Source organism: Hemiscyllium ocellatum, chromosome 34, assembly GCF_020745735.1.
Source record: "Hemiscyllium ocellatum isolate sHemOce1 chromosome 34, sHemOce1.pat.X.cur, whole genome shotgun sequence".
Taxonomy (NCBI): Eukaryota; Metazoa; Chordata; class Chondrichthyes; order Orectolobiformes; family Hemiscylliidae; genus Hemiscyllium; species Hemiscyllium ocellatum.
The window spans coordinates 24,562,256-24,577,493 of NC_083434.1; the positions used below are offsets into that span (position 1 = coordinate 24,562,256).

Genomic DNA, 15,238 nt, shown 5'->3' on the forward strand with positions numbered 1-15,238 from the left:
GTGCAGGCTCAAAGGGCTGAATGGTCTACTCCAGCACTATTTTCTGTTTCTTTGTGATTCTTGTACCTTGTACTTGCTGGTAGGGCCCTTGCCTAAACCAGACAAGCCTACTGACAGGGACAGGGTTGGAATGCATTCAACTGACATTTCCTTTACCCTAATCTCTCAGAGGGCTAATGCCTCAGTTCATGAAGACTAAATAGGTATTCTAGCTTCTTTCAAGTAGTTTTGGATTAGTCACAGGAGTCAAAGCCACAGAATTATAGCATGAAACAACATAATATGATTTTAAATTATTTTTAATTGTTTACATGTGTTTAATTTCCTTCCATTGGTCTCTTCCCCACCCTCTCATCAGTCAAGGTCCTAGGGTTGCAAATCCTGCTCTCCTTTGGAAGCTAGATGCTAGAATGCTTTCTGGGCAGTTCACAAACAGGCACAATCTTGGAGTACTTGCAAGAATTACAACCCAGAGAATGTCCATACAGGTAGTTCTCCTATATGCTGTAATTGTGTTCCAGCGAAACCTTGCTTAATGGAAAATTGCTTCATATAGGTAAAAGTGCAGACCAGCAAAAGAAATCACTCATAATCTCTCAAACATCATCCAAAAGTCTAACACAAAGTATAGCACAGCCTGAATGAAGGTATAAATCATATTTATCAACAAAACAAAAGTACATTTAACACAATACATTTTTAAAAAAAATTGTTAATGCAGGGACAGAGAGTCATAATAGTGCGTAATGTAGATGCCCTCATTCCCGTTAAGCAAGTTATATCACATCTTCTCTTCTCAGAACACTTTATAACACTTAGCTTCTCTTCCAGTGTTATAGTCTTTCTTCTGTGTTCGCCACCTACAATTTTATCACCAGGATGCTTCTTGCTAACATTCTTGTCACTACACCCCTCCATTTTTTCAGAAAAAAAGGATAATCTAGGGGCAGTACACCTTTCACAGAAAGCTGCTCAATGTATCACTCTCAGAAAGCTGCTCCCTGTACAGTACCTCTCACAGAACACTGCTGTTAGTAACTGACATTGGCGCATGCGCAGAATGGCACAGAGGCCAACCCTGACATCAACACGCACAGAACAAAGCATGCAAAACGATCATCGCTGGAATCGCGCTAATGTGAACTGAGGTGTGTGTTCTTGAAAATACTGTTTGTTATTCCCTCAGCGACATTCTAACAAATCACGCTGCCAGAACACGCGTTATCTGAGAATTACCTGTATTTGCAAAAGTAATCCAGTGATCTAGTGACCAGATGGGAAAGGAGAATGGTTTGATGGTGATAATGGACTGATTACAGAAAACATCCAGTCAATGAGATGTTGTTTGTAACAGGTTCTAACATGCTTGAGCTAATAAGGCTAAACAATTTAATATATTGGTCAAATACTTTAAATCTGCACCATAATATTTCTGTAATTACATTAATGTGACAAGGGCTTCATTAAAAATGGCATACGGAATTAAATATTTAATAGAGGAAGGGCAGTCATTTGGGTGTAGAACTTCCAAGTCTGGAAAAAAATACATTTTGTCAAAGTTTTTCAAATTGCACTCAACAAGTCAATGTTCAAGAATACCAATTTAAGAGGAAAACCAACACTTATACTATGTGAGAAAAGAGTATTGATTGGTTAGCAAATTAATTCTGGTAGAGGCATTGTCATGCACCAGCTAATGATGTTTGACAGTCAACTGTTAACCTTGGTATAAAGTTAAAATCAGACAGGTTAACGCTAATGTTTTTAAGCATTGACCTGAGAAATTAATTGGCAAATCACTGTCACATATTTTGTTAAGTTATTCTGTATCAACTTAACTTTTTATTTGTTACAAACTTAAGGCAGCCCAACAAGTTTATTTTATTATCCACCAGTAAGTCATAGCAAAAATAACCATAAATAAATATAAACATTTAGCTGCCGGCCACTGTTTGACTGATGGAAATTCCAGCTTGACCCAGCTTCATTATAAATTGCTTTAATGCGTGGTAAAAGAACAGCAATGATAGATATCATGCATACATTCAAATCTTCACATAAAAACTTTCATGTTAGTGTCAGGTTGCTCCTATGTGATGAGTCACAAAGACACTTTCAATATTTCTTGAACAGCAGTAGAAAATGCAATGGTTTGTAAGCTGGTTTCCAGCTTAATTTCAGTTTCTCAGATTGTTCCAATCACTGCAACCCTCATAGAAGACAATTGGCAGGTTTTCTCTTCTGTGTTTTATAGGTAGTGTTACGACTGTTGAACCTTCTACAGCTTCATGGTTTACGATTAACCACAAGGGAAATGTCACTCACAGCAAAATCCTTGGTTCTTCAGCGAGCCTCTTAGCTCCTTCAGCAGAGATATTATTACCATTCAGGCTGATTAGGAAAGAATTTGAATAAGTTAACACCTGTCAAAGCAATCCACAAAACTAAGTCATAGGCCCAGATGTGCACTGTTACAGAGAAAGGCAAAAGTGGCAGAAGAGATCAGAAGACGGAAGTCTGACCCCTGCACCTGACATTTCCCATGTTCACATGGGTGGGATGAGGGTGTGGGCTATGTTTCAGGTATGTATGGTTTGTGGAAGAAACTGCCAATTTAAATGACCAACATCCTTCACTCAAATTGTATTTTCAGATCCCTGCTCATAAACGTATAGCACGAAAGGAGACCCTTCGGTCCAACTCGTCCATGCCCACCTAATGTCCTAAATTAATCTAATCCCATTTGCCAGCAATTGGCCCATATCCCTCTAACCTCTCTCTATTCATATAACCATCCAGATGCCTTTTAAGTGTTGTAATTGTACCAGCAGCCACCACTTCCTCTGGCTATTCATTCCATACATGCACCCCTCTGCATAAAAGTGATAAATGAAGGGGAAAAAGGTGGGGTAATAAACACTAACTTGGCATAAGAGGAATGAGGAACTATAAGAAGAATGTAAGGAGAGAGAGAGAGAGGGGCCTAGACTTCTACAGTGGATTTAAGGAGCCAATGAAAATGGTAGACAACCTTAGGGGCCTGAGGTGGTGTGGGGTGAGGAAAAGTGAAAAGGGGAAAGGAATGGTGTAATGTTTTATATTTTAATTTTAATTTTTGGATTGTGAAGCCCTAAGTAAGGTTTTCTTCAAACCTGACTTGGCAATAGCACCCTGTTCCTGGGCTGCCAGGCCTGATGTCCTATCCAGTTTCTCAAACAGAACAAAAATGAAGAGTGTGGACAGCCCTTTTTAAAAGGTTGGGTCCTCGGAGCTGGGACTTTTCTCAAGGTGTAGGTCATTAATAAATGATCAGGAGGAGCAAAAGTTTCAACATGGATCTCTGGGAAATTCCACTACAGACTTTACTACAGCCCAAAGCAAATCCATTGACTGCTACTCTCTCTTTCCTGTTTCTCATGTTGCTACTATCCTTTTAGTCCCATGAGATATAACTTTGTTCACAAGTGTATTGTATGGCTTTTTTGACATTTATGTACTTCAAATCAACAGCATTGCTCTGATCAACCTTCTCAGCCATCTCTTCCAAAAACCCCAGCAAGTTACTGAAATGTAATTTTCCCTTATGGAGAGCCATGTCCGTTTTCCTTAATTATTTGTCCATGTGGCTCACATTTATCCATGTGGAAGTTATTTTTTTCCCCACATCATTGTTTCTAGACATTTCCCCACCATGGAACTTAAACTGATTGGCATATATTCATTCATGGCACCACCCTTGTAATCAAAGGATAAGGGAAAAATTATTGCCAGTGTCCCTGCAATTTCTACACTCACTTCCCTCAATATCCTTGGACGCATCTCAATCGATCCCAGTGCCTTGTTAAGTTTAGACAACCTATCCAAAACCTCTTCCTTATCAACTATGAACCATGCTCAATGACTGAATGACTCCTCATTCTCCAAAGTCAGTGTTGCACCTTCCTTAGTAAAGCCAAGTGCAAAGTGTTAATAGAAGACATCAGCTAAGCCACCTGCCTCCATGTATGGTAACCTTGTAGAACAAAATGTAGAGTAGCAGTACAATTTTGAAAACTGATGCTCAATCCTAAAGCTAATCACTCGCAATAATATGTTGTCAGAGCAGCAAGTAGCTTTAGCCATCTTGTGATTGCAGCAAATTAAAGCATTTTTACACAGAGGTCTCAGGAGGGACTGGATCTGTGAGCTGGGATGGCAATGAGGGTTGGGGGAAATTGTCATGGGTGGGAAACTCCAGAATTCTGAATTTCCCCCATGAGCTTGATACACCACAATGTAGCTGTAACTCTCCAACAGTTCCTGCTGAGAATTTAGCCTGATTGGCTGGGCTCCTTGTTGGGCAAAAAAGGGAAGCCGTAGGAGCAGCAACGGCTACACAGTTACATTGGTGGAGGACGGGGGGATCCAAATCTTGATGCTGGGAGGTGGTTTATGATGGAGAGGATCCAATGATGAGAGGTTGTGGTGAGCAAGTAGCAGTGAAGACAGTAGGCTGGGAAGGAGCATTGCCATTCCTCCTGGCCTACAAGCTGTGCTGGACGGGCACTTTACCTTTCCTCACAACTCTCCCTGCGTCCCTTGAGCTGTTGAGTTTCGAGATGCCGGGGAAACCCAGCCAGCCACAATGTAGCCTGTGAAAGTGAGGCTTCTAGCCTTATTAGCAAGTTAAAATGGCAACACACCTCCAACAAAATGGGCTAGCTGGCAAACCCTTATACTTCCCCTTTTAAATCCAAGAAGAGGGTTATCGGGGGGAATTTCAATATTTCAAAAGTCTTAACATCTCACTTGATCCTAACTCCTATGTTTCTGAAGGTGAAACTGTATATTTTAGGAAACCCACACTTCTGTAGTATGGTATATGTTATGGTGATGTCTACATGAACCATTTGAAATGTCTGAGTGGATTCACTGCCACCAATGCTTCCTAATGGTATTTGCTAAATTACTGTTAACATGTGGAGAAGAAAGTCATTATAAGGACTTTGGCAGAAAATAGGTTTGGTCTTGTTAAATAGAGCAGATTTGTTACACAGTACTCAATAGCTAGTTACATTACATCTAAGTTACATGATGATATCTTGAGAAACATCAAGGTAGATTTGAGAGTGAGTATATATTACTGTTACTGAACCAGAACACACAATTGGTTAGCTCCTCCCAAAAGCAGACCTTTATATCCTGACAGGCAGAGCTTATCTTGTGATCTCAGTTAACCCTTCAGGTACTAAATGCCTTATACAACAAAAATTACTTTCAGGGACCCTGACAGCCTGTCAATATCCCAGAAATATTGTGTAATTTTTTTGTTCAATCAGTTTTACTTAAAAGCTGAATCTTTTTCAAATCTCTCCAACGTGAAATGGTGCACAGCGAGAGGAGTCACCATGGAAACGAAGTCATAATGTGACATTGTCAGTATGTATAATCCAGGAATTGGATACATGCTTGAAAGGGGAAAGAAATATAGGGCTTTGGAGTAAAAGCAAAAGGAGGAGGATAACTGGATCACTCTTTCAAAGGACCCAGCCAAATGTGCGGAACATCCTCCTTTGTGCTTCAGGATTTGATAATATTCCTAGGCTATGAGATGTTTCTTACCAAATCTCTTCTATTGTTGCATTTTCTTTGAGTATCTTGAAGAAACAATTTGCTCCCACCTCTGTAATTCTGTTGTTTATTAACCTGTAAATAAATATGATTTAATCATTAAAACATAGTACGCATTTCAATTCTGATCTTGCCAATTGCAAAGGCTAGTGATAGCAATTACACTGGTTAATGAATTGTCTTTCTATCTGGGTGGCACAGTGGCTCAGTGGTTAGCACTGCTGCCTCACAGTGCCAGAGATCCTGATTTAATTCCAGCCTTTGGTGATTGTCTGTGTGGAGTTTGCACATTCTCCCCGTGTCTGCATGGGTTTCCTCCCACTGTCCAAATATGTGTAGATTAGGTGAATTGGCCATAGAGTAAAAAATGAGGTCTGCAGATGCTGGAGATCACAGTTGAAAATGTGTTGCTGGTTAAAGCACAGCAGGTTAGGCAGCATCCAAGGAATAGGAAATTCGACGTTTCGGGCATAAGCCCTTCATCAGGAATGAGGAGAGTGTGCCAAGCAGGCTAAGATAAAAGGTTATGCCCGAAACGTCGAATTGGCCGTAGAGTCTGGATTGTGGATTAGCCATGGTAAATGTGGGGTTATGGGGCTAGGGTCCAAAGTTGGGTCCAGTTGGGATACTCTTTGGAGGTTTGGTGCAGACTTGATGGGCCTAATGGCCTCTTTCTGCACTGTAGGGATTCTATTCCATGATTCCTGCATCACCAATTCTTCCACAGGCTACAATATTACCTGTCGCTACCTCTGTTTCTCTCAACCTACTGCTCAGATTGTCTTCCATGCTTTTGTTACTTTTAAATTCAACTATTCCAATGTTCTGCCAGCTGGTCTCTCACAGTCCACTCTTCATATACTTGAGTTCATCTCCTGCTTCTCTCCTGCACTCATTGCCCAACATTCACTCCAGATCTGACGACATTTTGATTTTAAAATTCTCACACGTGCTCAAATTCATGGCCTCACTCTTGCCTATTTCTTTAATCTCCTCCTGTCCTGCATCTCTTGGAGAATCCTGTGTTACTCCAGCTCTACCCTCTTGTTCCAAGTCCCACCTCATTCACTCACAATAGGCAACTGTGACATTATAGTGCAGTATGCCAGCAATATAGTGCCTGGACTCTGAAGGTCTGGAATCTCCAAGAATGAACAATCTTTCTCCCACATGTTTACTCATTAATTCTCACTGTTGTGAGAAATCCTGGGGAGAAATTGTAACAACATCGCAAAACAATGGTGTGCAATTCTTCCCATTTTCTATTTTTACTTATTAGTCATAAAAATATTGCAGGTGATAGAAAAAAAGAGGCTGTTTGTCTCAGTCTGGCGCTGGTGGGAATGGCACAGGTACAAAACCTAACACTGACTAAAAGGAAAAAAAAGAGTGCACATATTGCATAGAGACACTTACCATAAATGAAGCAAGCTTTTGTTGACCCTGAGTGCTTCTGCGAATAATGCGGCTGCTTCATCATTCAATTGGTTTTCTGTCAACCTAATTTACATTAAAAAACTGTTAATGGAGGTGAGAAGGCTCCTGAAATGGAGTGTTACTCAGACACAGTTAAGTCAAGCTAGCTGCAAAACAGTGGCAAGTTTTGACTTAAAGAAAAGCTGGGAAATACACAATTGTTCGGTCAGAACTGATCCTTAATAAAAGCTTATAAATATGGTCTGTTTTCTCCAACTTAATTAAACACAGAAGTACTGCCTTTTCTTCATATTTTATCAGCATCTCATTAATTGTGCATCATTTTCTTACCAGTATTAGTTGTACATTTTGCAATTTTCGACCCATGACCTATTGGTGTTACGTCAACTATGGTCCAACACTACACAAGAGAATGTTTTCTGGGTTGGCACTTCAGTGCTGGATCCAAAGGACATGCTGTGTTTCAGATGGGATGCTAAATAAAGTCACTTCTGCTTTCTCAGATGCATGCCCATGGCACTGTGTTGAAGAAATGGAGAGGGGTTTTCCCCAAAGTCGTAGCTAAACAACATCACTAAAATGGATTATCTCACCATCAAATCTGTCACGGAGCTTGAACCCACAACTTCTGGTTCACTGGTGTGAGTACTACTTATGGGCCAAAACTGACACAATGCCAGTCTGAAGCTTGCTATTCATAAATATGCATTGTACAGTACAACACCGCAAAGCAATAGTCACACTTTTTCTTTATTGTGCACTGCCTATTTATTTAAACATGTGGAATTTTTAATATTTTTCTATGATTGTTTACATGTAATAATGTGAAAGGGCCAATCTATGCTAGGCCTGTGCAGGAATACTGCACGGCCAAGCTGTCTAGAGAGATCATTGCTTCAAAGAATACTTTGAAGCAATGAATCTGGGTGGGCTACTCTTCGGAGGGTTGGTATGGACTTGTCGGGCCTGTTTCCACACTGTAGGGAATCTAACCTACCATCATTAGAGCAAGGTCATAGATGGATAAGAAAGTATACGGAATACAAGAGCAGGGAGGTTATGCTGGAACTGTATATAACTGGTTTGGCTACAACTGGATTATGGCCCACAGTTCTGGTCATCACTTTTATAGGAATGATGAGAGCATTTTTGGACATGCTGGAATGACAAAAAGGTCCTATATAAACACAAATTCTGTCTTTCTCTTGAAGAGCTAAGAAGAGCAATCCAAAAATTTGGATAAACCACAATGAAGCTTTGACAAAACCCTGCTGTTCACCAAAGAAGGTTGAATATTTTGAAATTGAGATAGGATTACCAAAATATCTCCAAGCATCTATTGTCTTGCAGAGCTGCTGCCAAACTTTTCCCACCCTCTGCCGAAATTCTATTGGCTGCCAGGCTGGATAAAGAACAGAAATATTGTTAATACCGGCAGAAAGAAAACAATGATAGTTTGAAGAATACAATTTTTATATATATACTCGTAAAAAATGGCCCTAGTCCTTCATATTTTCAATTTGATTCCATGATTTCCAAGCTGACTAGGTACTAGGTGGAATTTCCTTACTAAATCTACCTCAGCTTCTCCTCCTTAAAGATGTTCATTAAGCCCATCTATTGGAATAACTTGCCCCAAGTTTAAAGTTCACATCATCATGTTCAAATTCTTCCATTGTCTGATTCCTCTTTGTAAAAAGGGACTTGCATTTACATGACATAGCCTTTGACAAGCAACAAAGTTCCTGAAATAAGGTAGTATTGAAGGAATTCCCTCCCTATAACTCTCTGCCTCTCCATCTTGTTTTTCCACAATGTGATGGTGCTTCAAAAATACCCTTTTTGACCAAGCTTTTGGCCACCTGATTTCTCCTTACGTGGCATACAATGTCGTACTGCCTCGTACCAAATTCCTGTCAAGAACCTTGGGATGTTTCTCTTCACAGATGCTGTCAGATATGCTGAGCATTTCCAGCAGTTTCTATTGTTATTTCAGAAATATTCAGCTTCCATAGTTTTGCATTTCATATTCCCCTTTTTCTAAAACTCTTAGAATCTGTCTTGATATTCTTCATATCTTTCCCATTTGCAAATATTTGTGCTGGTGTTCGTATTTTATTTTTATGGTTCGCATTTTATTTTGATGCTGTTCCTTACCACTTCACACATGACATCCATGATTGTTAATTTATTGGCAAGTAGAGCTCTTGTAAACTCTCATGCCAAAAACATTGAAAAGAATGGTCACTCAATAGCTGCTGAAGTATTGACTGGGTGGTATGGTGGCTCAGTGGTTAGCACTGCTGCCTCACAGTGCTAGGGACCTGGGTTCGATTCCCACTGCGGGTGACTGTCTGTGTGGAGTTTGCACATTCTCCCAAAGTCTGTGTGGGTTTCCTTTGGGTGTTCCAGTTTTCTTCCATGTTCCAAAAATGTGCAGGTCAGGTGAATTGGCCACAGCATTAGTCAGGGGTAAATGTAGGGAAATGAATCTGGGTGGGTTACCCTTCGGAGGGTTGGTATGGACTTGTCGGGCCTGTTTCTACACTGTAGGGAATCTAACCTACCATCATTAGAGCAAGGTCATAGACGGATAAGAAGGCATACGAAATACAAGAGCAGGGAGGTTATGCCGGAACTGTATAAAACTGGTTTGGCTACAACTGGATTATGGCCCACAGTTCTGGTCATCACTTTTATAGGAATGATGAGATTGCCTTGGAGAGAGTGCAGAAGAGATTTACTAGGATTCTGTCTAGGTTACAGGGTCTGAACTATGGATAAAGATTGGATAGGTCTGGGATTATCTTACAGTGAAGGTTGAGGCAGGGTTCTATTAGGAGATTATGAGGTGCACAGATAAAATGGACAGGAAAGCAGGTTTTTCATTAGAGAGGATAAAATTCAGGGGGCATAGAGTTAAGGTGAAGAGTGTTTATTCCACCTAATGAATGGTTACTAGCTACAGTAACTAGCTACCTGAAAGGATGGTTAGGACAGAAGTTCTCATCATATTTATGTAGTGGTTAGATATTCCCTTGCATAGCCATAGCCTCCAAGGATATGGGCCAAGAGCTGGAGAATGGGATTAGCGTAGCCAGATCTTGGTTAGGAGAAAGTGAGGACTGCAGATGCTGGAGATCAGAGCTGAAAAATGTGTTGCTGGAAAAGTGCAGCAGGTCAGGCAGCATCCAAGGAACAGGAGAATCGATGTTTCGGGCATAAGCCCTTCTTCAGGAATGAGGAAGGTGTGCCAAGCAGGCTAAGATAAAAGGTAGAGAGGAGGGACTTGGGGGAGGGGCATTGGGAATGCAATAGGTGGAAGGAGGTTAAGGTGAGGCTCTCTTCCTCCCTCTACAAGGACCCTCACCTTAACCTCCTTCCACCTATCGCATTCCCAACACCCCTCCTCCCTACCTTTTATCTTAGCCAGATCTTGGCTGACTTTTATAGACATAGCAGACCGAATGGCTTTCTTCTGTACTGTATATGTCTTTGAGTTTATGAGTTCTTGAGGACGACCTAGTTTTGTCGATCAGCTATTTAATTGTTTTCTATCATTAAAAGGCTGAAGAAATGTGACTACCTGAGCTCTTTTAATGAAGGATGGTTTCTTATCGCTTCAGCAAAAGCAGCTGCACCCACATCTCCAATCTGATTTCCCCACATCCTGAAATTACATTTAAAATTTCTCAATGACAATGTCTACAGGTTCAAACAAAGCAGATATATATGCATACATACAATGTGTGAGAATAAAGTTACCTTTTTAGTATTAATTGATTTCTTACATTGAAGTAACAGCATTATTATCATAGAGAAACAAGTTTCCAAATGCTAGGCCGAATACTTTTCTATGATGGATACATGCTGTAGAGCAATATCACACTATAATTAAATTCAGAATAATGAACACAAGCCACATCTGAATAACTGCCAGGTATCAGAGTCACTGTTTCACACCGGGAATTGACAACCGTGATGCTGCAAAGCACAACTCTTTTTTAAAAAAGGATCAACACCAATTCTTTCCTCACTTAATGGTGTCTTTCTGCCATGAACTATTCTTTGATGGTTGGTAAGTGCTGTTCCAAAACCAATGTCAATGCTACTTAATGCCTTGTCTCCATGGAATTCACAGGGATCGTATTGGTGACTCTTCTAAATCTCTCTCTCACCCCGAGTACAAGCCTTTGACCTCTGCTTAATGTCTTCCTCCACTGACATTGCTGAAATCGGAAGCCCACCATGAGTGCAAACCTTTTGAAGATTCAACAGATTAGAAGTATTGTGTCTGCTCTTCAAGAAGACTATGTTTAATAGACCAGGGACCATGTTGAGAATAGTGCTTTATTTACATTTTTCCACCTTTCCAACTGTACCTTTGATAAAACGCAACTGGACTGCACTGGTTAGTCCTCAGTTTGTATACTGTGTGAAGTCTAAGCAGAATACTAAGGAGAAGTCTCAAAGCATTTAAAAAAGTGCAGAGAACATTTAATGAAATTGTACCACTGATGAGGGACTTCAGTTACATGGTGACACTCAAGGAGCTGAGTTTATTTTCTTTAGAGCTGACAAAACCGAGAGGTGTAATAGGAGATTTTCAAAATGATGGCAAGCTTTGATAGAACAAATAAAGGGAGAAATGGTTTCGGCTGAAAGGAGGTTCAGTCGCCAGAGACACGGATTCAAGATAATTAGCCAGAGATAAATAACAGAAACGTGCTGTTACACAGAAAATTCATTTGATCTAGAATGTACTCCCTGAAAGAGAGGTAGAAGCAATTAAAATAATATGTTTTGATAGGCAGTTGGATACATATTTGAAAGGGGAGAAAAAAGCTATGGGAAAAGAGCAGACAAAAGAACTAATTGGATAGCTCTGTCAAAGTGCTAGAATAAGCATAATGGACCAAATGGCTTTCTTCCATGATATTAAAATTCTGAAATACTTCTGTTTCCAATTGCTATCCTGGCCACATTTGGATGGAGAATATCTAACCAATATACTGAAGTGTTAACTGTGTAGCAAGGAACATGGTCAGGTGCATCAAAGTTGCTTTAGAGCACAACTGGTTAAATGGGAATTAACTGGAGAGGTTTTAAATCCTGCAACTTTTGATTAGTTCAGATAAGCAATGTGCAGCCTGGCTTGCAAGATGGTTTGCCGTACTTTATTTATAACATGCCAAAAAGGGGAGAGAATACTTACACATTTCTCTTTCAAAATGGTCAGTCTCACAGTATATTATATTATACTTGCATAATAAAACAAGTTAAAAATCACACATATACTCCACAACCACCTGATGAAGGAGCAGCACTCTGAAAGCTAGTGCTTTCAATAAATCTGTTGGACTATAACCTGGTGTTGTGTGATTTTTAATGTTGGACACTCCAGTCCAACACCAGCACCTCTAAATCATTTTAAAAAAAGCATATTGTGTTTCTTTTTTGCATATATTTATATACAAAGGAAATTCCAGAGCTGGTTTATTTAGGAGGCTTTCTACTGAAGAAAACACATCACGAGTGGTGAAATGAAACTTTAAATGGATGTCCTTTCAAAGCCAAATTTTACATCTTGAAGGAAGTTGTTGTGAAAGTTACTGATCAGAAGCAAATGTTGAGAAGCGGTGTTGCTTTTGGGGTGCAAAGTTGAAGATGCTATGCTCCACAAGCACAGACCTTCATAGAATAATAAAGAACAATGCAGAAATTTATAACTGTAAAAGGATGGCAGGAGGAAGATATAAAACAGAAAACTGGTGTCACATCAACTTGTTCAAAATGCAAAATATTAGAAGGACTCAATGGAGCAGTTAAATCAATTTTTTTTTCAATGCACAAGGAATGAAAAATGGAGAGAAAAACCAAGAATCATTTAAGAAGTATCTAGAATCATTCTGGATGGTTAAACTAACATAGTCTGAGTAATTTCCCTTACTATCTTGTTAAATTACAAACACCAAGAGTTTTAACATCATACTGAATACTCACCCGACATCTTTGATGGCCTTACTTTTCTGAATTGCTTGTGCTAATAATTTCCCTCCTTCACTTGTAAGTTTGTTGAGTCCAATTCTGCAAAAACAGATCAACTTTTTTTTTAATGTTTCATACTTTAGAATATGCTTTAATCTACAGGTCAAACATCAAACTTAAAATTTCCATTTATTTCTTTCATGGATTCTTCAGTGCTCACAAGAAGTGTTCCAATAACAGTGACCAAGAAGAGGGCTTCCCTTGATAGTAGAAGAAATTGAGAGTTCACTTCTGCAAATAGCAATTAATGCTGGATCAACTGTAATAACAATCTGAATTGGACAGTCTTTACTATGGGGCAAATGCAAATATATTCAGGTCAATATTGGAGGTGACTGGATGCTAAAGGTTGTGCTGCCATAGACTATACAGCATGGAAATAGACTCTTTCGTCCAATCATTTCCCTAGCTTTCCACAAAGTTCACCTGATCAGGTCCCAGGGGATTTATCCACCTTTGTGTGTTTTACGATGTCCAGCACCTCGTCCTGAGTCCCCAGTTTCTTGTACCATTCTTGCAGAGGCAGGAAGGCCCGTTGGGGTGAGGGGGATGGCACTAACATGCTGCAGACAGTTGAAACAACTTGTTAACAGGCAGCTAAGGCTAACTAATGGAGAGATTTTCCAGTCAGCCTCCAGATCTCCAAAGGCAGCAATGTCTGGTTTGCTTACCTGGTAGTGGCCTTTCAGCAACAGATCAAAAGGGTAGCACTCCAGTTGGATCTCAAGGCCCTCTCTGCCTGCCTGAGTGCTGCAGCCACTACAGGCCAATATGCAGGTTACCTCAGCAAAATTGCTCCTCTCCTCAGTTCTCTCACAATAATTTACCTACTTACAGACCTTTGAAAGTGCCAAAAAACAGAATAAAAAGCTATCTTGATACCTGGTCTACAGGACTCACTATTGCTGGAGTGAGAAAAGGTTTTCATTCTTCATTCTAACTTATTGTCTAGCTGTTTCACAAAGCAGGAATTCATAGAATCCCTACTGTGTGGAAACAGGCTAATTAGCCCTACAAGTCCACACTGATGCTCCAAAGAGTAACCCATCCAGACCCATTTCTCTACATTTACCTCTAACGAATACACCTAACCTACACATCCCTGAACAGTATGGGCAATTTAGCATGGCCAATTCACCTAACCTGCACATCTTTGGATTGTGGGAGGAAACCAGAGCACTCGGAGGAAACCCACACAAACATGGAGAGAATGTGCAAACTCCACACAGTCGCTCGAGGCTGGAATCGAACCCAGGTCCCTGGCACTGTGAGGCAGCAGTGCTAACCAGTGAGCTACCGTGCCATCCCAATTATAATTGGACCCTCAGCCTTCAATCATAACCTCAGCAGAGACTCTGGAAAAATGTTATAATTCTTTATGCCATTCATTCAGGGTTTCTACTGAACTCCTGCCAAAAATCTAGCAAGAGACTGGAAGAAGGCTCCAACAATTTTATTCCATTATTATCACTCTTTGTCAGGTGTCACCCATCTTTTTGAAGATCTGCTGCACAAAAAAATGGACAAAGATAACCCAATTTGGCTTCTAATGCTGTAGAACTCATATAATTTTAGGCAATCATCTTGCAGTTATTGACTGATAGCAATTTATCTCTTTCAAATATTCTACAACAGACTCAGATTGCATTACTTTCTTCATGGGTTTCATCTACTAGATATTTGTCATGATCAAATATTTCACCTCATCATTGTGAGTATTGATTGGTGAAATAAAGATTAAAAGAATCTTAGCATCATAACTCTGCTTGACAATGTTCTCCTTGAACACTCAAATGCCAAAGTCCTGATTAGCAAAGCAATTGGCAACTCTGGCTAATTTTCCTTTACTTAACCTCGGGGGCCATGCCATCCTGTGGCACAGTGGATTGAGTCTCTGCCTTTGATCTGGAAGATCTGGGCTCAATTCTCACTCCAGGACTTAATAACCAATCAGTTTATAAGTCACTCCAATACACACCGATAACATTTGGTATGAGTGGGAAAAATTCCAGGATGGAAAGAAATTGGAGCCTTTACCATCGCAACTCATTGCTCCAGGCTCCAACATGCATGTTAAAGTTACTACAGCAAATCTGACTGTATGGAGGTCCAATTGGCTGTGTGGATCAGACTAACTTTAACA

At 40.1% G+C, this 15,238-nt stretch overlaps 1 protein-coding gene across 2 annotated transcripts in view; it reads right to left on the bottom strand.

The window, feature by feature from the left end:
* Nucleotides 1-321: 321 nt before the first annotated feature.
* The window catches only part of nod1 (nucleotide-binding oligomerization domain containing 1), a 61,835-nt gene continuing 46,918 nt past the window's right edge, over nucleotides 322-15,238 (bottom strand). For both annotated transcript variants that reach the window (XM_060850081.1, XM_060850082.1), the window contains exons 7-12: nucleotides 13,051-13,134; nucleotides 10,634-10,717; nucleotides 8,366-8,449; nucleotides 7,027-7,110; nucleotides 5,602-5,685; nucleotides 322-2,391 (exon numbers count right to left, since the gene is read on the bottom strand). In XM_060850081.1, the coding sequence (XP_060706064.1) occupies nucleotides 2,322-2,391; nucleotides 5,602-5,685; nucleotides 7,027-7,110; nucleotides 8,366-8,449; nucleotides 10,634-10,717; nucleotides 13,051-13,134 (490 nt within the window). In that variant the 3' untranslated portion in view covers nucleotides 322-2,321. The remainder of the gene's footprint in view (nucleotides 2,392-5,601; nucleotides 5,686-7,026; nucleotides 7,111-8,365; nucleotides 8,450-10,633; nucleotides 10,718-13,050; nucleotides 13,135-15,238) is intronic.